This window comes from Phalacrocorax carbo, chromosome 9 (assembly GCF_963921805.1).
Source record: "Phalacrocorax carbo chromosome 9, bPhaCar2.1, whole genome shotgun sequence".
Classification (NCBI taxonomy): domain Eukaryota; kingdom Metazoa; phylum Chordata; class Aves; order Suliformes; family Phalacrocoracidae; genus Phalacrocorax; species Phalacrocorax carbo.
The window spans coordinates 3,339,290-3,362,711 of record NC_087521.1 but is presented as its reverse complement, the minus strand read 5'-3'; the positions used below and the strand labels follow the sequence as shown (position 1 = coordinate 3,362,711).

The 23,422-nt window shown below is 36.3% G+C and overlaps 1 protein-coding gene across 1 annotated transcript in view; it reads left to right on the top strand.

Moving 5' to 3' along the window:
• Positions 1-23,422, top strand: part of RYR3 (ryanodine receptor 3) — a 204,527-nt gene that overhangs the window by 47,740 nt on the left and 133,365 nt on the right. The window contains 13 exon segments of the mRNA XM_064460023.1: positions 907-1,042; positions 2,703-2,798; positions 3,491-3,609; positions 6,108-6,241; positions 7,530-7,771; positions 11,577-11,769; positions 16,530-16,746; positions 16,957-17,061; positions 18,552-18,655; positions 19,102-19,185; positions 20,868-21,027; positions 21,445-21,592; positions 22,536-22,741. Of these exon segments, the coding sequence (XP_064316093.1) occupies positions 907-1,042; positions 2,703-2,798; positions 3,491-3,609; positions 6,108-6,241; positions 7,530-7,771; positions 11,577-11,769; positions 16,530-16,746; positions 16,957-17,061; positions 18,552-18,655; positions 19,102-19,185; positions 20,868-21,027; positions 21,445-21,592; positions 22,536-22,741 (1,944 nt within the window).

Genomic DNA, 23,422 nt, shown 5'->3' with positions numbered 1-23,422 from the left:
GATGTCAGGCATTGGAACAGGCTGCCCAGGGAGGTGGTGGAGTCTCCATCCCTGGAGGTATTTAAAAGACATGTAGGTGTGGCACTTAGGCACATGGTTTAGTGTTGGACTTGGCTGTGCTAGGTTTATAGTTGCACTCAATGATCTTAAAGGTCTTTTCCAACCTTAACGATTTTATGATTCTATGATATTTTTATATATATAAATAGATATAAATAATAAAACTTGGGTCAACGATAGACATTATTTCTGATGTCTTTTATGTCCACCAGGGTGTGAAACAGGAACTTTTTATCTCGAGAAAGTGAAGAATGCTAATTTTAGAGAAGGATATGTATTACATATTTGTAGAATTGCTTCTTTCTGACAATGGAATAATTACACTTCTCTATAAATAGGGAATATATTTTACAATGTTTTTAGATATGTTTGGATTGCTTGCACATTTTCAATACCATTTTAGTCGCCAATCAAACAGAACTTAAAAATCTTTTCTAGTATTTGAACTTGTTTGTTTTACAGATATTTTATTAGATAGTAAAATTTACACCTTTTTTAATTAATAAAAATTCCTTTGTATATAAATTTAAAATGTTGGGGTTTTTTTCCCCCTGTGTAAGGAAGACGTTATGTAAAAAGGAGGCTGTTCAGAAAAAATATAAAAGCCTTATTTCCAGCTTTGTTTATTCCTTAGTTAAGTAAGAAACAGTATAGGATCATTCTCTAAAATGGATGATTCTGGTGTAGAAAAATACATACTCAAATCTTGTAAGCACAACAGTTCGGTTTTTTTAAAATCTAAGGTGATGCAACTTTTAAAAGTGTACAGGAAAAAATCTTCTAAGAGGACAACCACAAATGGTTTTTCATGTACAGTTTGCTTTTCTCTCTGTCATATGCATTTAGGGAATGCTGGCACTAGTTTTGAATTGCATTGATCGCTTAAATGACTACAACAGTGCAGCTCATTTTGCAGGAATTGCAAGAGAAGAACATGGTACCGCATGGAAAGAAATTTTGAATCTCCTTTACAAATTGTTAGGTAAGTTCTTCAATAATTTACTAATGTAAAAAAACAGGTTATGTATTCTTTATATTCTACTTGCTGCTTCACCACTAGAGAATACTTTGTGTGTTATTCATTTGATCATGTAAACTATAGAATTTCTTTCATATGCTTACTGATACTTACTACAGAGAACAGTTTATTGAGCAATGATACAGCAGAAAAATCTCAGCTAGGAGAAAGATTGCTGCAGCATGCCAAATGCGTATCTTTCTTTTTTTATTAAATGTAAATGTACCTGTGGTATGCAAATAGGTGTGAATTAATAATTTAAAAAGTCAATAAATTGGAAAACAGTCTTTATATATGAAGCTGAAGAGAAGCCTAAAAGTAACAGTCAGAACTTGTAGGTCTACTGAATCCCTGTTTATCAGTTGAGGCTTAGATTTAAATGTTAATAAAAACAATTGCATAAAACAGATATTAAACTATTTTTTCCAATTTCAGTGCCATGTTTTCTAAAGCGACTGCTTCTGTGTTGTAGTAGGGCCAAAATTATAGAGTAAGAGAAGTATTTACATGTGTATTTCTTTAAATTACTAATTTAATACCAGAATTGCATAATTCCTCATTTAGGAGAATCTTGTCTTCTGATGGAGTTTAAATACATTCTAATTTCATTACAAAGAAGGTTAATCCCAAAGCATAGTAAAATATGGAAGTCGAGACTTAGGACAAGAATAAAACAAAATGGGGGTGTGCTTTGAAGCATGAGGTTATTCACATAGCACAGATATGCAGGTCCTTCTAGTGAAACCTTCTCAGTGCTTTAGAAAGTAATGAGATACCATTGCCTGCATTTTACTACAGTCTTATGAGTTTAAAGAAAAGTAGGAGTTAAAAAGCTTCTTTAGGGCTATGTAGGCCTTTTCAGACTTTGTCTTGATTTTCTCCTGCAGGTACATCTTGAACACCCTTGCTGTGATGTAATAAATATTAAGTTAATGCTTCATAATAAAAATCCTTTACAATTGTATACAAAAGGCTGCTTTGTTGTTGTTTATCTATGGTCAGTAATAACTTCTGGAAGAAAGAATATCAGTATTGCTTGAAATACTTGATTGCTGATGAACTTTCCAAGTGCAATCAAATAACATAGTGTTCTGCACCACTAAAGACTAAAAGCTATCCATTCACGTTTTAATCACGTTTAATCCATAACATGTTTTAATCAGAAAGTAGAACTAAAGAGCGGTACAGCCAACCTGCACTTGAGCTTAAATCTCTGCATACGATCTTCCCACTCCTTAGTAGGAAGAAGTAGAAGAAGTAGTGTTTCAGCCTCTTGATCATGACAGTGCTTAACATTTGCACCAAAAAATGGTGATGGATAATTTTTATTTAAATTTAACAATAAAATAAAACATAATTTTTTTAAAAAAAGTAAACCCCATATTTTCTGATGAAATTCTTGTTTATCCAGTAGACCCCTGTCAACTTCAAAAACTACATGCTCTTTAGAAGTTATGTCAGTTGCTGATATTCAAGTTACCATAACATATGTGTATTTAGGATTTGTCTGTTTATTATTTTGTGAAGTTGTTATAAAAACTGTGTTAAAATATATATGAATTCCTTTGGTGATTTAAAATGGAAATCTCCTGTTATAAAATTATGCCTTGTGGGTTTTTTCCAGCTGCTCTCATTCGTGGCAACAGAAACAATTGTACTCAGTTTTCCAGTAATCTCGATTGGTTAATAAGTAAATTGGACAGATTAGAATCTTCCTCAGGTGAGACTCACTTTTATCAATGTAAGTTAACTATCCGTACGCCATACACAGCTGTCTTATATGATAAAAATCAGAGCAGTTTTCCTTGAAAACAGTACGTATTAGAAAACAAATACAGTGCCTTTGTTTTTTTTTTAATTGAGCAGTGTTACATTTAAACAGACATTTTTGTGACATTTTCTGGTTCCATACGTTTGATATGTGCAATACAACATCCAGTCACTGTTGAATGTGACTTCAGTGAATTAATAGATTGGGTCAGACGGTATCAAGACTACTGTCCCATTGCTATTGAATAACACCTGAGCTGTTTGTGGGCACAAGTACAAATAACATAATATATGTAGAGAGGGTTTTTTTTATACTGTCGGGTTTTATACTATGGGGTGTTCAACAAAATATCAAAGTATTAACCTTTATATCTCTCACTGAAAAGGAGGAAAAAAACTTGCATTTCTCTCAAGTGGTTTTAAAATTGTTATTTTCAAAAGAAAACAAATTAACAGCCTCATAATGCATTTCTGTCTAATGTGGTTCACATAGTCATATCAAAACTCTTTTAAAGTGTTTTGTCTTTTTAGGCTGGAGAAAAGATAGCATCTCTTAAGACACTGTTATTTACTGAGCTTTTAGACTGTGTTCAGTTGCGCAGATGATTTAATGACAATGTTATTTCTGTGGCTTTCATACAGGTATTTTGGAAGTGTTGCACTGCATCTTGATTGAAAGCCCAGAAGCTTTAAATATAATAGCTGAGGAGCACATCAAATCCATTATTTCACTGTTGGATAAACACGGGCGCAATTACAAGGTATGTTTGGAAAAACTACAGATGTGTTGATAATCTTACAATGATTTGTGGAGAAAAAAAAGAGAAATGTCTACATGGAAAGATGTGATTCTAGCACCTTTAAAGGAATAAAATATCCTTGAAGTACATCTGCAAAATTGCTCTGTTGAGATTAAAAGAAATATATAATATATAATTGCTTTTCAGTTTCAAATACAGCAAATATGTATGACAAGAAAAAAGTTAAGAAATATCGATAACAAGTCAGAACTTCAGATTTGCAAAGAAAATGATGCATTCTGGTGGCTATAAGCACATGGACAGAGTAGCTTGCTTTGTGATGCAGGGCTCTGCAGCAGCAATGAACTACCATTGCTGTATCTGCAGAAAGACAGAACTAAATCCTGCAAAGTCATTCCTAACTTAAGCAATAATAATAGTAGCAGAAAATAACAAAGTAAAATAAGAAATCAGAAAAATAATCCAAATATCTGAAAACACAGGTGTTCAGAAGAAAGAAAACCCCACTGAGTTATACCAGAAGAAATAATGGTGGAAATTAATTTAGACATCAATGTGCAATTTATTATGACAGAAGAAGTTGAACACAGTTTCTGGCTGCGATCAGGATGACTTCACAACACAGAGGAGGATATAGTTTTATATGTGATTTTCTGATGTGAGTTTCCTTCCTCAATTAAAATTTCATTTCAAAGACTGATAACCTGGAGGAAGAACAAAGAAAGCTTTAGTGAGCTGAAATTACTGATTTACACCAGATGGTAATACAGAGAACCTAACCAACCACAGATATGAAGGAGAGAAGTATTTTTAAGTATGGTTAAGGAGTATGAACTGATATGTGCAGGCATAAGAAAAAAAGTTGAAATTACAGTGGTAAGTTTAGCTTACTATTTTTAGCTGTTAGCAAGGTTATTGTGCTGTGCCAGTCACCTGTAAAGAAAACCTTTCAGCTGGAGCATCTTAATGGAGACCTCATAGCAAGAACTTAAAGCAGAAAAGTAAAATATGGTATGCAGGAGAAGAATTAGACTAACAGATTTGTGCATTTCCATTTATAATGTCTTTGACTAAACATAAGTAAGTAATGAAGTAGTGTGAAGTAATGAATTTATTTGTTACTCCAGAAACAGTATATCTTGTTCTCCTGCTAAATTGGAAATCCTGTTGTGATTTAGGAAATAAGAAACAATAATATTATTAAACAAAATTGTCCTGGAAATTATTGACTTGAAGGATTTTTTAAAATGAAAAGCCGTGTGTCAGAAATACAGTCAGCAAGTGCATAGAGATTATTTAAACAGTTTATATGTGAATCCTGAGTTACTGGTAAACATTAATATTATTTAAGACACTTTGCAGCTGAGTATTGGTCAGAATTTCTGCAGTTGAGTTACTACCTCTGTCCTTCTGCTAGAGGTTTCTGCCCAATAACAGAGATGGTAGAAAGGAAGAAGCATAGGCTTGGGACATAGCAACATTCACAGTATATTAGCTGAAACTGCTGTTGAGGGTCGTTTTATGCTAATGCACTAGGCAGAGAACAGGAGTGCCTAAAATGTTCTGTTCTGCTGCTTCTTGTGTTGTACAAGTTTTCAAAATAGTAATCAAACGTGTGAAGATGGTTCTTTGTCTTGGAGATGGTCTGTAAGAGTTTAGACCATTTGCGCTCATTGTTCAATGATTGCTTGTCAGAGTTCAAGTGCATCTTTACAGAGCAGGGGCACAGGCTACCCAGAGAGGCTGTGGGGTCCCTTCCCTGGAGACATTCACCCCCCGCCTGGACGCGGCCCTGTGCCCCTGCTCTGGGGGTGCCTGCTCACGCAGGGGGTGGGACGGGGTGAGCTCCAGAGGGCCCTTCCAACCCCCGCCATTCTGTGATTCTGTGATCCTCTTTTTTTTTGCAAAAGTGTGCAGCTTTGTCCATCAGCATTAAACAACACTATGTTACTGTGTTCTCTCTTCCAAAACATTTTGCTCCAGTAATCTGTGGGAGAATTATGTCAATCTCTTACTTTTCAGACTGTGACCAAAGAAAAGAAAGCTGAAATTTTAGAATAAGATCTTTCTGAAACTTTGTTTTGCTTTATAGTGAATTCTTTTAAATGTTTTTAATTTTAAAAATAATTGTTTGCTTCTTGTATTGAAAACATGCTTTCAGACAGATTCATAAGCAGTCTGGGAATTGCAGTTGAGAATTGTCCCCTAATTTTGATCAGAAAGGTTTTTGGGCTGATAAGCACTCTCAGAGGAAGGCCTTTTGAGGCATTTTGCAAACCCAGTGTTCTGAATTTGTGTTCCACAAATGTTTTATATCCACTCTCAGTAGCACAGACTATACTTGGTCTGTAGATGTGAAATGTATTTGGAAAACAATAATGACAATGTGTATTATATTCTTTCCTTTAGGTCAGTTCTGAATGTAAATTAAGCTAACAGCTGAATAATAGTAGATGCAGCTGCCTTTCCCTGACTTTCTTCTGATTATTTTTTTTAAGGTTCTTGATGTGCTTTGCTCTCTCTGTGTCTGTAATGGAGTTGCAGTTCGTGCCAATCAAAATTTGATCTGTGACAATCTACTGCCTAGAAGAGACTTACTCTTACAAACACGTTTGATTAATGATGTGACAAGGTATAGTGACATATTTTATTGTTATATTGATACAAAAATTCGCGGATACTATCTTTCAAAGTCCGAACCTCCCCGTAAGAGGAAGTGGAGTATCCAGAAAGTTCCCGAAATAAAACTCAATAGCAACAAAGTCACTATTAAGCAGGCATCCTTTATTACAGCGCTGGGCAGCACTGGGGATTGATCCACCATAAGTGCTCCAGTGATTCAGTAAACTTCTAAAGATTATATACTATGAAGTCATACATATTAATAAGATTCACGAGGATTCATTAACATATGTAAAAGCTCAAGCTGCATGCATAGTTGTCCTTTTAGTGGTCTTTGGGAGTCCTCCAGTGGTCTCTGATGGTCTTCCTCACCTGTCCGCTGGCTGAACTTTGGGTTTCCTTTGCCCATATATAGTCATTGAATGAGCTCCTCGGTCCTTTAGCCTTGGACTGTCACAAGGGGTTGATTTAAACTAGTTCCTCGAGTGCTTATCTCGGCACTGATGTCCTGAGTCTCTGTTATCAATGAATTTATGAGCTTATTCACTATCTTTTAATCCTGTCTGGCACCAAGTTGCATTCTTCAAAACCCTGAAACTATCTTTGCAAGGGAGGAAACCACAAGAGAACAAGGATGCTTACAATAAGGACTAAGTCAAGGACTGTCAGGGGTTTAGTTCTTTCAATATTAGGAAAAAATGGAACTGAGACATCTTCAATAATTAATTGAACAAAATGCTGTAACCTAAGAGACGTTCCACAGCTTTCAATATGGCGACATACGCTTTAGGAAGTGTTTATGTATTAACTTCTGAAAAACATATTTTTACTAACAATACGGCAATTTTAATGGAACCTGTGCTCAAATAGAAGTTGCTAATTAACAGTAAGATCTTTTCTGAAATGGAGAGTTGCTTGTTTCTCATTAAAAACAGAGCAAGGCTTTACCTAATAATTGTTATGGAGTGTGTAAATATACTGTGAAGTACTTTGGTGTTTTAAGAGGGATTTGATTTCCCGGCAACCTCACTCCTGTTTTTTTGATTTTAGGACATGATCTTGTTATTCCTTTTTTGACTATAAGTTTTTCAAAGCATGGAACCTATACCTTAGAAGAAGATGAATCTACAGGAGCTTTATAAAATCATAAAATGGATCACTATTTTAAATAGTATAAGTAAAGTGTGGATATCTATACTCTTATTGTATTTGCAAAGTGAATTTTACTATTATACAGCAATATAATTCATATGTCATGCTTTATGTTTGCACTAAATGGCTTACATTCTCTTTCTTAGCATAAGGCCGAACATATTTTTGGGTGTTGCTGAGGGCTCTGCACAATACAAGAAGTGGTACTTTGAGTTAATAATTGATCAGGTTGATCCATTCTTGACGGCAGAACCCACCCATTTACGAGTTGGATGGGCCTCTACTTCAGGTTATGCCCCCTATCCTGGAGGTGGAGAAGGATGGGGAGGCAATGGTGTCGGTGATGATCTGTACTCTTATGGTTTTGATGGCCTTCATCTGTGGTCTGGTAAGTGCTTTGTTCACTTCCACTTACTCTCACATAGGAGTTACATACCTTTACCTTCTGAACCTGTGTGTAAATAGCATGATATTTTATAGTGAGCAGCATTCAGAACACCAGGATACCATGAAGTTATTTAGAATTTCAGATCAGACTTATTGTCTGAGATTTTATTCAATATTGAATTATACCAATTAGGCTTTTTAGCAGATAGCTTCTATTGTCATGATTTTGATTAAAAATGGCATTTTCCAGATCTAGATCAATACTGACTGAAGCCTCTCTGTTCAAAATCAGTGGATGTATTGATCTTAGACAAATTCATTGTATATGGATCTACATTTGCTTTATTCCTTCACTTTGTATCTACAGTTGAAGTAAAATGACATTATTATCCTCACACCTATTGATAGATTTAATAAATTGAATTTAAATTTTGATGAATAGTCTCATAAAAGACAATTTTGGCAATTAGAAATAAGAATTGCTATACTATTACCAACTTTGGTTGTTTTCAGAACATAAACTTCTGTGGTGTAATATCAAACTGAAAGCCTGTAGTTGCTATGCTGTTTGAAAAAATATTTTTCATATTTCTCTAATGTAGGCTTAGCAGAAAAAACCAGAGTTTTTCTAGGAATGCTTCTGCATGTGTGTGGTAATACAGGAGACTCTCAATTAGTACTGCAGTGAAGTGGTTACGCTTGCAGTTTATAAAGAAGGGAGTTAATGGATACCCACAAACGCATATTTTGTGGTGGCTTAAGAATCAGTGATGGGAAACTTGCGGACTTATTAGCCATTCTTTGTTCAAGCAAACTGAAGACGTTAGTGGGCTGAGTTAATGAAAAAGCGGGAGTCACTGCCCATGCAGTCAGACAGATTTGAGGAATAGCTCTAGAAGACTAAAAGGAGTTTGCAGGAGGGCTCGTATGAAGTGTTGCAGTTCAAATAATTTTTGTAATAATGGCTGTGTTATAAAGAATAACCACTGAGGAAAAAGGAGAAAACAGAAGAATATGATTAGGGTTGGAGAGGGATTAGTGAGAGCCCTCTGGGGTGCATAGTTAGCTGAAAAGTGGCTTTGGAGCTATGAGCAAGGCTGTTGGGTTGTTGTGTGGTCATCCCTCCCCCAGTACTATATCCAGGGAAAGAGAACTAGGATATCCTTTTTGTAAACAGGTTTGTCACCGCAGGATACCTTTTGACCATGCCAGTGTATGTTCCTGTAGGAACAACCAGCAAAGTGCTATTGACCAGTTGTAAGAATCAAATGGCAACACAGGGAATGCCAATGGTTGTGCTTTCTTGAAGTTCCTACATACTCTTTAACGAGAACAACTCAGGGAATGAATAATGCATAAAGCTATAAATTAAGAAAATATTTAGGTAATTAGTTGTATACCCTTAATTACATCATCTGTTATCTTTGTGACATCATTCTTAATTACTATCAGTAAGTAATGAAAGGAGAAAGAAAAGCAGCGGGAAGCGAAACAGTTGATAAAATTTCTAGAAGATTTTACATATATGTTCCACTTACATAAATACTTAAAACAGAGCTCTGGCATTTAGGTGTTGTGCCTAAAATGTATAACAGTCTAGTTAACTGGTAAAGGTCTTTCATTCATATAGAAGTTTTTATTAATAATATAGATGAAACCAGAGGATTGCCTTTTATTAACATTGTATTAATATGGTCTGAAATTTTATTTTCTCTGGTTTATACTTTTGTTAATCATAAATTGTTTGAGAGCAAATTTTATGGGCTGGGGCTCTACCTCAAGTTAAAATTGAGTTGAAAATTGAGTTCTTTTTCTAGAAAGAAACATGGACCTTTTTTTTAAAGTTAGACAATTTGGACCACCTTTTCTCTGAAATGTTCGAACCTTGAGTTGGGAATGTAATGTTTTGTTGTAAAGGACATTTTATAACAGTTTGTTTCACCAGGAATTTAGCTTTCTATGTTTCCTGTAAAAGACTTCTTAAAATTTATTTATAAACACTTAGAGAAATATTCAGTATCAGCAAACTGTACATATTGGTCTTAATTAAACAATTTTGTTTCTTGAGTGTGTAGCCATCCATGAGCATTCAGAAATTTTGGGGAAATAATAGACATTATTTCAGTCCTTGTGTGTACAGTCTTTAATTATGAAGTAGCATGTTATTTTTCCTTCCAGATCTCTCTTGCATACAGTAAATGACAGTTATTTTTTAGCTTGTTCAGTTTGTGGCTTGTGCTTTATTTACTGTACGCTATTCAAAGTATGTAGGCAAAATCATTAATTTCCCCATTGCTCAGAAAAGAAGAATGTGGGGCCATGCAATTAAAAGGTGTGTTGTAAATACAGTGTACATAAATATGGTGAATTTGATTTTATGGCCTTAATTCTAACATTTCCCAATTTTCAATTACATTAGCAGTGTTTTAGTATAGGATTTTGTATATAAAGTATCTGTGTGCACACACATAATTCAATTTTTTTTTTTTCAGTTCTACTGGACGATTCTGAAATGACAGAAATAATGATTTTTGGGAGTAGGCTGGGGAGACATCAGTAACATATACCATTAGAAATGGCTGAATAAATCATTAATACAAATTGAACAATAACTGAACCTCAGAAATACAGTGCTGGAAAGTCTCTTAAATCTTGTCTCCTGCAGGAAAGGAAAACTCAGGGTTCTTAAACTGTCCTGAACAGTTGACATGACTTGTTCTTAAGAAGTTCCAAACACAGTAATTCGGAATAGCGCTTAACTGCTTAATTAGATTTACTTTACAGTTAAAACAAAATGTTTTCAAGGGGATTGTTTTGAAAGGAGTTCTGAAGAGATATTCCTTGGCTAAAAATATACTCAGATACTCAAATGTGATTGAAAAACTGCAGTTACCTGTAAATGTGTGTAGCTAGATTACTTCAGATGCAGTTATCTGTAAGTGTATAGTTAGATTACTTCAGATATATTATCTCTAGTTAATTGTTATTATAATTGCTGAGCTCTGTGCTTGGCTGTAAGGTTCCACCTTTCCAAGTAGGGAAAATGAAGATCCTTTTGTTTAGTGTATGGCTGTGGTTGATAAAGAAAACCTGGTCCATTAAATTCTTGATCCATTTAATCTTAGTTCAGTATACCATTCTGCCTCTTGATACTGTAAACCTGGATATTGGTCGTAATCACAGCTCCAGAATCATAGAATCATAGAACGGTTTGGGTTGGAACAGGCCTTTAAAGATAATCTAGTCCAACCCCCCAGCCATGGGCAGGGACATCTTTCACTAGATCAGGTTGCCCAGAGCCCAGTCGGTCCTGGCCTTGAACGCTTCCAGGGATGGGGCATCTACAGCTTCTCTGGGCAACCTGTTCCAGTGCCTCGCCACTGAATATTCAGAGAGATGTGAATCTGGTGCTTCACAAATAACTGAAGCAAAAAAAAAAAGTTGGGTATATCAATGTTAGCTTTATAAAGAGGGCATCATTTACTCTGCCTCAGTACTCTGGCATCAGGCTAGAGTGTGAACTTGTGAGACTTCAGTTGATCATGTTCTGTCTTGCAAAGTGTCAGAGGTTTCAAGTGATTTGCTCAGTTTATTAACTTCTCTGCCACTTATCAGTCTGAAGAATGTTGACTCACTGTCTCTAAAAACAGAACCGTTCATAAAACAGGTGAAGGCAAGATAATGTCTTAATGATGACAAGCAAAAAACTTGATGGTGTTTTTGAGGAAATAATTCCATTGTTAAAACTGTAAGAGTCTGCTTAAAGCTTCTGATTACTTTTATCTTTCTGATTACTTTTATCCTAGGTCGAGTACCCAGAGCTGTAGCATCTGTCAATCAGCACTTATTAGCATCTGATGATGTGGTTAGCTGCTGCTTGGATTTAGGTGTACCCAGCATTTCATTCCGCATTAATGGACAGCCTGTACAAGGAATGTTTGAGAACTTCAGTACAGAAGGGTTTTTCTTCCCTGTTGTAAGCTTATCAGCAGGTGTAAAGTAAGTACGACTTAATTTTAATTGTTTTCTTTGCTGTCTTGTCACACAAAGTATTGCCAAAGTCATGTATGATTTGTTCTGTTTTGTTGTTCCACTTCTGCCCTACCTGCAGCTGGAGGGAGAGGGGCAGGAAAGTACTGATTTGTTTAGTGATGATTTCACGTAAGGGTGAAAAGTGAGCTTGTTCGAAAAAAAGGAGAGCTTACCGCCTTTGGAAGAAGGGGCAGCGACTCAGGAGGACTACAAGGGTGTTGTGAGGTTATGCAGGGAAAAGATTAGGAAGGCGAAGGCCCAGCTGGAACTTAAACTGGCCGCCACCGTTAAAGATAACAAAAAAACGTTTTTATAAATACATCAGTGACAAAAGAGGGGCCAGGGAGAATCTCCCTCCTTTGTTGGATGCGGAAGGTAACCTTGCCATGAAAGATGAGGAGAAGGCTGAGGTACTTAATGCTTTCTTTGCCTCAGTCTTTAATAGTCAGACTGGTCATCCTTGGGGCTGTCAGGGCCCTGTGCTGGGAGATGGAGATGGTATGCAGAATAAAGTCCCAGTTGTTGAAGAGGTGGCGGTCACCAACCTGCTCCTCCACCTGGATGTTCACAAGTCCATGGGGCCAGATGGGAACCACCTGAGGATGCTGAGGGAGCTGGCAGAGGAGCTTGCCAGGCCACTGTCCATCATTTATCAGCAGTCCTAGTCGACCAGGGAGGTCCCAGATGACTGGGAACTAGCGAATGTGACGCCCCTGTACAAGAAGGGTCGGAAGGAGGATCCGGGGAACTCCAGGCCTGTCAGCCTGACCTCGGTGCCGGGAAAGGTCATGGAGCAGATCATCCTGAATGCCATTACGCAGCACATTACGCGGGACACCCAGGGGACCGGGCTCAGCCAGCATGGGTTTATGAAAGGGAGGTCCTGCCTCACTAACCTGGTCTCCTTCTGTGATAAGGTGACCCGCTTAGTGGATGAGGGGAAGGCTGTGGACATTGTCTACTTGGACTTTAGTAAGGCCTTTGACACAAGGCTGTCTCCCACAGCATTCTCCTGGAGAAGCTGGCTGCTCACGGCTTGGACAAGTGCACTCTGTGCTGGGTTAAAAACTGGCTGGACGGCCGAGCCCAGAGAGTGGTGGTGAATGGAGTCACATCCAGTTGGCGGCCGGTCACGAGTTGTGTTCCCCAGGGCTCAGTGTTGGGTCTGGTCCTGTTCAATGTCGTCATTGATGATCTGGATGAGGGGATTGAGTGCACCCTCAGTAAGCTTGCAGATGACACCAAGCTGGGTGGGAGTGTCGATCTTTACTGAAAGAATGGTTCAGCATTGGAACAGGCTGCCCAGAGACGTGGTAGAGTCTCCATCCCTTCACTGTTCAAAAAAACATGTAGACGTACGTGGAGCTTCGGCCTGTTGTTTAGGAGGTGTGGTAGTGTTGGTTTGACTGTTGGACTTGATGATCCTAGAGGTTGTTTCCAACCTGAATGTTTCTATGAATTAAGAAGCCTGGGAAGGGCTTAATAAATCAAAATTCTCTTATTCTCTGGAAGTGACCCTACTATGTAGCTGCATTAGTAGAAGAGGTTTCAAAAATGTTCACTACTTTTTTTTCTGCAAGAAATCTACCTACACTGGTGTAATTATTTTTCTTCATTTTATTCAGTGTTGTGTATTTTGTGAGAGCTTTTTCCCTTGTAGTTAATAGTAGCTGATGGCAGTAGCAGGTTATATATAATCTTCTTCATCTGTTAACACCAAAGAAATGTTATTATATGAAAATCCTGAGTTCCTGAGTGGAGGGTGTTCTGCACTAGGCACAAACTCTTATGTTTCTACTTCTGTTGTGGCTTATCTGCTTTTCCTCTGCTTTCTGTGACTTTCTCAGTCTCTCATTCTCGGTCTGCTTCATTGTTCCATCATCAGTGTCATGACTTCAGCTGGGCTAGAGTTAATTTTCTTCCCTGCAGCTGGCACAGGGCTGTGCTTTGGACTTAGTATGAAAACAATGTTGAGATAACACACTGATGTTTTGTGTTGCTGGGCAGTGCTTGTGCTAGTCAAGGACTTTTCCAGCTTCCCAGGCTCTGCCGGGGGCACAAGCAGCCGGGAGGGAGGGGGCACAGCCGAGAGAGGGGATTCAAACTGGCCAAAGGGATATTCCCTGTCATGTCACGCCATGCCCAGTGTGTTACTGGAGGGGCTGGCTGGGGGAGGGAGGCAGCGATCGTGGCTCGGTGATGGGCAGCGTCGGTCGGTGGGTGGTGAGCGGCTGTATCATTTGTGTTTCTGTTTTTTTCCTTTTTTTTCCCCTTTTCCATTTTCTTATATTATCATTATTGTTACTATCATAATCATTATTATTATAATTATTATTCTTTTCATTGTAATTGTTAAACTGTTCGTATCTCAACCCACAAGTGGGGTTTTTTTTGTGTGTGTGCTTTTGCTCTTCCAATTCTCTCCCCCGTCCCACACGGGTGGGGGGAGTGAGTGAGCGGCGGCATGGTGTTTAGTTGCTGACTGAGGCTGAACCATGACAATCAGTTTTTCCTCTCTAAACCCTTGTTAGCACCTGCTTACCTGCACTGTCTCTTATTCTGTTTTTTACTGTAGGCATTTTCTCCCTCTCTATCAATTTTTTTTCCTCCTTCTACAATGCTACTATGAGCTCTACTTGTAATACCATAATATGGCCATTCCAATAATCAAGGAATTTAAATAGCACCGCTGTATTGAGAATTCATTTTCTTCTATTTTCTTTTCTTCTATTCAGATTCATTTTACCTCTTAAATAATGTGTAAACGTGGAGATAAAGGAATGAAATATGGGGTGAACTTTAAATGAGCCATCCAGCGAGTTTTTAGGGAAGTTAGGGGTCTGGATTTGTTGGCATGAAAAGCAGTATCTTAAAAGTAAATGCCCGATGCTTTTAGTAATTAAACATGAGGTACATTAAATACTGTTATCATGGGGGTCATGTCTTTCACAGACAGCCGTTGTAGTAAGAAAAAGACTGTTTAGCATAGTCTTGTCATTCAGGCTACGAAAACTAAGTATAGCTGCTAGCAAATTGCTAGAATGATAGATGTAGTTCCCTGTGTGCAGCCCCACTCCAAAATGAAGCATAAGGAGTAGTAATTAACCTAACTCAATCTGTTTAAATATTTCTAGCTGTCTTTTAGGAGTTATTTTGCTTTATATTTTATTTTCAGGAGGGTTCGTTTTAAGGTTAAAGTCAGACAAATTAAAACAAGTTTTTAAAATCGAAAGATCTAAACATTTCTTTTAAAATAAGAGAAAAAGCCACAGCTTCTTGGAGTGTTCAGGTTTTTAAAAGACCATGCACAGCATTAGGAGAATATGGCCTGGGTGAGGGTTTAGATACTGCAGTGAAGAGCAGGGACAAAACAGGCCTTGGATAGAATGAGAACGTCATAAAGATCAGGTGGGATTGAATGGTTTGCTACAACTCAGAAACATTGACCAAGTTGACAGGAAGCAAGGGACTATTTACTGGGGTGTGGTGGGCAAGGGAAAAATTGTATGAGAGTTTTTTCATCTTGATTCTTTCCTTGACTTTTGTCTACCCAGGAGGTTAGGCTTCCAGGTCTTAAAATGAAATTGACCTCCTTTTTATTTTTAGAGTATTTTGCTCTGGGTGCGGGCTTGCCATAAACAGAGGTCTAAGCTCAGAGTTGTCTTCTCAAATATTTAGCTGCCTTGGGATAATTTAAATATTTTAAACAGTGAATTTTAAAAAAGAAATTAGAAGTAAGCAATAATAATGTTTTTCTTGTGGACATTGAACTGTTTCAGATATTTATGACGTGCTTATGTACATCCTGTTTGAGAAAACTTGTGTGTCGTAATTTTTTGTCCTCTTTTATATTATTAATGTGTCTTAGTGAAATATGTTGATCTGATAGTTCTAGTACTTCTAAAATTATAAGTAAAAAGTGGTATAGGCTTCTTCTGGTCACCCCATCACAACAAAAGTATGGGCCATTTTCTAGAGATAACAGTTGTTTTTAATTTTCTGTGGTTGTTTATCTCTGGAGTTTGCCTACATGAGGACCGAAGTATGAAGTTGGATAGTTTTTCTTGGTTGTTTTTCCTGGTATCCTCTTAAATTTATATGAAAAACATGTATCTGAGGAGAAAGAGAAAACTTTAGGGGCTTAATAGGAATCTTAGTTACACTTCTGATACTCATTCCCAATTGTAGTGTTTGGTATAATTTTGTTTGCTTGATTTATGTATTATGAGTGTAGTGGGTTGTTTTCACCATGTCCTCTGGTTTTTTTTTTTCCTCATGTACCAACTGCCTGCATGAGTGCACTGAGAAGTTACTTTAAAACTTTTAAGTGGTATTTAAATAGTCCCTATGGGATTTCTTAGAGTAGCAGTCCAACTGAAATTAGATTTGTGTTTCCAGATCATTTATATGCATTAAACATTTCACAGTTTACAACCTTTTGATTTTAAGTAAGATTATTCTTTTTTAAATACACTGCTGCATTGAATAATTACTTTTGCTTTGGCCAAAACAAATTTTCAAAAAATAGTGGGTAGGTGATGGTGTTATCGATAGTATCTGCTCGTATGAATGCTTGGTAACTCTTTGGTGTTTATCAGAGTATGAAATACACCTACATTTTTGTAAATGCTATTCAAATAAATGTTTATATTTCTAGCCGATTTTTTTGTACTGTTAGTATATGGTGACTATTTAAGAGTATATTTTCTTCATTGAAAATTGCACAGAGTTCGTTTCTTATTGGGTGGACGTCATGGAGAGTTTAAATTTCTGCCTCCTGCTGGATATGCTCCTTGTTATGAGGCATTGCTTCCAAAAGAGAAGATGAAACTGGAACCAGTGAAAGAATATAAGAGAGATTCTGAAGGAGTGAGGGATTTGCTGGGTACAACACAATTCCTCTCCCAAGCTTCCTTTATCCCTTGTCCAATAGACACCAGTCAGGTATGTTAAGTATGCAATAATGGAATTGTAAAATATGTTTTAACAAAACTTAAATTCACAGTATAAAAACTAATCTGGCGTGTCCCCTTTCTTAGCACTTCACCATTTGTGTGTTGTGGTGTACTTAACTGAACTAGGTGATCTTGGATCTACAAGGTGTGGTAACTGGAACCTTTTCTTATTTGTGGAATTGTTATGCTCTTTTCTTAGATTGCCCTTCCTTTTCATCTTGAAAAGATCAGGGACAAACTAGCTGAAAATATTCATGAGCTGTGGGGAATGAATAAAATAGAACTGGGCTGGACATATGGCAAGGTATGTTTTGAATGAGCTGTCTGGGTACAGTCACCTATATTAGGTTAAGTTGCCTACCAGAAAACCTCAGCTTGGAAGTTGGATTGGACTATTTAATTGAGGTCTGTACAATACTAACAATAGATGAACATGTAAGGTGGCAGGAGACAGTGATTAGAAGGCAAATTTTGAATATAAATAAGGCACATATTTCAGCATTATAAGTAGTTAAGAATTTAAAAAAAATATCTTAATTGAGAAACATGCTAGCTATACCAAAATGGAATTCTACTTAAAATCATATCAATAGTGAGTAACCCCTCAACTAACTCTTTGGTTAGTCTAGTTTTGGGGGTCAAAGAGATAACAAGCAAAAAGTCTGCTGTGGAAATTGGCTTCTTTTGATACTGGAGAAAGGGTTTTGTTGAGTTTTGTAAACATTCAAATTCCTCAAAGCTCAGGTTTTTTTATTTAATTAGTTACAGTTAAAAATTATTATTATAATGATCCCTTATAATGTGGTATAACCTAACAGGTTAAAGTTATTTAAATGCATCTGACAAAGGATTCCCTGCCCAATGGATGTTACCAAATGAAAAACTTTAAAAGGGTAGGCCAAGAATATTATATTCAGAATTTTATATTAAATTCAACAATTATATTCAAACTGGTACCTTCGCCTAGTAATACAATATTCTAAAGTCTATATTCTGCCTTGAGTTCTTACTTCATCTTGCTTCTTTTCAAATTCAGATTTACTGGGGTAGTCCTCCATGTGCCCATCAAAACTGTATCCTACCTCAGAAGAATCTCTTTTTATTCTCTTCTGCTGATTTTACTTAAGGACTTGAGTTACCTTTTTCTTCAATAACTTTATCATACTATCTGCTAAAATGTCATTGCTACTGAAATTCTAAGCTTTACTAACCTTTTTAATGTTTCTAAGCTTTGGCAATGGAAAAAAAGTTTTGTATATGAAATGTTGTGACTCCATTGCCATCAGGATAGAAGCACATGGCATTGAGTGAACGAGCTTCGTTACTTAAGTGTCACATAGGTATTCAAAAACTAATACTGATATCAGAAAAAGAATGCTCTGCTTTATTATTCCAGTAGAATTTGGAAAACATTACGAAATGATACTTTAAGGTTTTAAAATCAGAATGTGTGCAGTAGATCAGATTGTGCTCTATTCAGTATATATTGTTCAGGCATTCAGCAGAAATGTTCATTGATTTTACAGGCTTGCTTTTTGTGTTTCGTGTATCTATGCAGAACATGTGAAATAGCTCTATTTTTCTGATTTTGTTGATTATGAAGGAGTACTTATAGTGTGCATTATGAATCATGGGAAAGTTCATTTATATAGTGATAGGTCACTGCCATTGAGGAAAGATAAATGGTATTGTTTACAATGTCTTCGTTATCACAAAGAATTCACTGATTTTTTACTCTGATTCTCTCTTGAATCTGGTATCAGGAAAGTACTCTTTTCTGTTGCTTTGTTACAGATACGGGATGATAATAAAAGGCATCATCCTTGTCTTGTGGAATTCTCAAAATTACCTGAGACAGAGAAGAATTATAACCTACAAATGTCAACAGAAACCCTCAAGTGAGCTTTCAATTTAAGAGAAAATAAAGTTGGTTTATTTTTATTTTTATTCAAGCACTTCATACTTTTGTAAGATAAAAAAATATTTGAATATCTCATTCAAAGTGTGTTCTGCTAACTTTGCTAGAAGTTCCAGGAACACATTCAGAGCAATTTAGAAAAATCTTGTCTCTACAGAGATACAAAGAAAAAAACAACACCAAATCCTTTTGGTTTTAATAAAGTGGCATAACTTTCAAGCCAAAGATTTGTACCTTTGAAGGTTTTATTTGTTATTTTTGAGAAGTTAAAATATTTGGGTTTTGAAATTTCATTAATTTGAACGACTTCCCTGGTCTTTAAATATCATTAGTTCTGCGTATTTATACTAAAACCAAAAGAAATTTATAAAATGGGTGAGCATTACAATGTTGTGTTTCACTGCTGCCATTTTTTCATGTTGGCAGAACCCTTTTGGCCCTTGGATGTCACATTGTTCATGCTCAACCAGCAGCTGAGGAAGATCTTAAAAAAGTCAAGCTTCCCAAAAAGTATGTACCCTATGGTAACTCTTATGTATTATTTGTAATGACAAGGTATTAATTAAATGAAAATAATGTAAGGTCATTTCAAAAATGCTTGATATGAACCCCATACCTGATATGGGCTCACAGAGCACGTGGTTGGTCATCTTGCCTGCGATGATGGTTGCCTGTGAATACTGCTGCATTACATCACCTTGTGGAGCAATTCACGGAGGCACAGGTAGTCGCATATTTAAACCACATGCAATTATATCTGTGTTACATGATCTTAGGACAGATATTCCAAAGTTAAAAGCAACATTTTGGTTCTTTTCTGTCACACAGCAAAGAAAAGTATATGTATATGATGGTAAGCTAATCTACCTGAAAGAGGGTGTACCATTTTCCCATAACTCCTCTTTCATTTTGCCTCTCTCCTTCCCTCTCCTCCAAGAAAAGGTTTGTTCAACATACACATTTTTCTAGAGACATTTTCAAATGCATTTCCTTAAAGAAGATAAAAAAAATTGAAAATTACTGTTTATATAATGTTGCACATATTTTTCCTTTGGTGGCTGAACTATGGCAGTTCAAGCTAAAATAGTTGAATGATCTTTTTTATTTAGACATCTTTAAGTCATCAGTAATAATCACCCCCAAAGTGGCTAAGATTAGTCAAGGATTACGTCTATATTTTAGCCTTGTCTGTGGGGATTCTGTAGTCCTCCTGGGACCTGCCCTGCAACAAAACTTGAAGACAGAAAACGTGGTTTGGATACTTGCCATTTCACATCAGTTTATCAACCCACAAGATGTGCTTTTCCTGAAACAGCTTGATCCATGAGAAACAAAGTTAGTTTTTTAAAGAGAGCAGTAAAATAGTTTTAGGGTACGGGAGATGGTAATCCTGATCCAGTTGATGGGTTAATTAAAAAAAGGAAAAAAGAACATTTCCCAAGGTTCATACTGCAAGCAGTTTTGATACTATTGTCTTCAGTAACGGAACAAATAAATCTTAGTTTCTGACTCTTGTTAAAATATCTCCCATCTACATGAATCATCCTAACAAATGGAAATTATCTGATTTGAGCAAGAGAGTCTGCATATGTCTAAACCAGCAGAGTAGTCTTTATACTATGTGGAAGGCTTGGAGAGGGTTATACGTACTACTAAAAAAGACTAAACTTGTTAAATGAAAAAGTGCGAAGAAAATAGTTAAAATATGTTTTCCTCTGTTGGAAAAATTCAGTCTTTACAGACCAGTACATAAACTAGTATATAAACTTTACAGACTAGTATATAAAAAATACAATGCTTAATAATGCATTAAAAATATTTTTCTAAGAGGTCATCATGCAGATCTTTAAAAGAGAAATTACTGGAAAGGTTTAAATGACAAATATAAAAAAATGTAAAGAGTACTCATTTAATAACTAGTTGTTTTTTCATAGCAACTATTTAGGGTGGTCTGGGTCTTGTTTAATTAGATAGGGTGCAAGTAGGTGGAAAATGACGCTCTCTGCTAGAATACAATTTATAACCTAGTCAAAGACCAAATGCAAAGCAGGATTTTTGCAAAGAAATGGGAGAGCAGGAGATTGAAAAGGCGAGAGAGAAAGTGTACCCCCACCCTATGGATGCCACATAGAAAACTTTAAATGCCATCAGTGGGGTATCTTGACTCTCTGTTTTCCTTTGTGGACTTACAGTTACATGATGTCAAATGGATATAAACCTGCCCCTCTTGATCTTTCTGAAGTGAAATTGTTACCTTCTCAAGAATTTCTAGTTGACAGACTAGCAGAAAATGCACATAATGTCTGGGCAAAAGACAGAATAAAGCAAGGATGGACCTATGGCATTCAGCAGGTAAGGACTTATTTAGATGCATTTGTAATAAATAATGAACGTGACGTTTTGTTTTCTAGAACATCAGTTGGGAGTGTGAAATAAGAGGATAAATACTGAATGCCATGTAATGTCTGGAAAAGTTAGAGGGTGTGAGGAACAGCAGAAGAAGCCTTGCCCATGCAAGTCTGAGTAGATTGTCAGACCTGCATGGCTGCAGCTGCAGGATGTATGAGAATATATTTACATACTTCTCTTTCATTCTTGTCTTTAGGTTTTTAATAATACTGACAGTTGGGCCTGCAGTCATAGAACTGTTCTTCATCAATATTGTCTCTCTCTAATCTTAACATTATGTCAGAATACACTCTGAATCATTATATAAAATCTTTGTGGTGTTGAAACGGTTTTCTTCTTGTTTTTTATAACCCCTTTTAGGATCTTAAGAACAAACGTAATCCACGGCTAGTGCCATATGCATTATTAGATGAACGTACTAAAAAATCAAACAGAGATAGCCTCCGTGAAGCTGTTAGAACATTTGCAGGCTATGGTTATAATATTGAGCCACCTGACCAAGAGATAGGTATGTACTTCCAATAAGAATCATGGCGGTTTTTCCCCTCAGTGCTGGGAAGAAGACATAAAACACTGAAATAGATAGGAAAAACGTAAAATCTTAATTAATACTAGTGTATTTTTGCAGTGTACTTCAATGAAAGGTGCAAATATACTTTGTAAATGACTTGTATATTACTTAGATTTTTCTTTTTTTAAAAAAAAAATTAGTTGTAGTTAATGATACCATAATTCTAATTTCCATTATTTTTAGGTTGGATAATATCTGGAGTGTGACCGGACATACTGGTTTTCATTTGGAAATAATGAAAGAAAATAATATGGGACTAATTTAAAAGAATTTTTTAACATGGTATGCAGATTAAGTTTGACTACTTCAAGTCAAACTCAGTTTTTAAGAAGCAGTCAAAGAAGTGCACCAAGTTCAATAATCTTTTATAATTGAAATCTGGAGCAGAAATTTGTTTACATTTTCTTCTTATTTGCTATATCATTGTAATTTTTTGAAAATATCCAAACTGAAACAGAACTTCTTTGATAATTTTGTAAAATGTTCTAAATGTATTGGCTTGTGTAGGAAAGTATTTTGTTGTAATACTGCATTATTGCATTGGATTATACTGAACGTAATAATCTTACACTTCTGAGGTTTCCTCTAGCCAGTTTTGTGTTTGGGGCTCTGCACTGAGTGATACTTTGAAATATTCTGATTCTAAATAGTGAATGATCACTCATCCTGTAGAGAATTAGAATGTGCTAGCCTCTGTATGCTGATTACTCTTTCTCCTGTTTTAACATTTACTGTGAAGGTTCTTAAACATGCAATGGTAGATAATGGCTGTCCTCAGAGACAGAAAATACTGGGGACAGGTGACAGCTGAACAGTGGCATTTATAGTTTCATCTTATTACAAAAGGTGGGTTTTTTTTTTCCTCTGTTTATTTTTGCAGCTGACCAAACAGTGGAAAAAGTCAGCATTGACAAGATACGATTTTTCAGAGTAGAACAGTCTTATGCAGTGAAGTCTGGAAAGTGGTACTTTGAATTCGAAGCTGTGACAGGTGGAGATATGCGTGTTGGCTGGGCCAGGCCAGGCTGTCGACCTGACATAGAGCTGGGAGCTGATGACCAAGCATTTGTATTTGAAGGAAGCAAAGTCAGTACATCTTTATCTTTTTTGACCTATGAACAGGCGAGGCAGAGAACTCCAGTCTAGGCTTCCTCTGTATATTCCAGACCAACTACTGGAATAGTTTTGATTCATATAAAGATACCTCTGAGCTCTGTTTCATGCTGGAGAGTATCTGCATTTCGGTTCTGGTTATTGAAATTATGCTAACAAAGGTGCGTTGATTTATATCTATCTTCCTAGGATATACCCAGCTGAGTAAAGATGCGTGTCGTAAGGATAAACAAAATACAGCATTCACTTCCTTTGTTTTTTATAAGTGGTGTTTTACAAAAGTAAAATTAAATTTCTTCAGTGATGGGAAGAGAGAACTGCTGTTCTGTTTTCCCTTTTCCACTTTCTGCACATTCTTTCTTCCCCAAATTGACTCCTGAAGGACCAGAAGGATGATGATAAACACTGCATGTGAGAAATGGAATCCAGTGAACAGTGGTTATCATCCAGGTTCTAAACTGCTGTTTGCATACCACTGAAGTTAGGGTGCCTTAGCTTCTCTGTGTGAAATATCTCAGATAATAATTAATTACCTGAAAGCCATGATCAGTACTGTTTGCAGATTACTTTGAGATCCTGGAAGGTGAAATATTTGTTTGTTTGAATTAATTTATTTTATGTTTTATTTTTCATTGTTAGCATGGTGTTTATTTG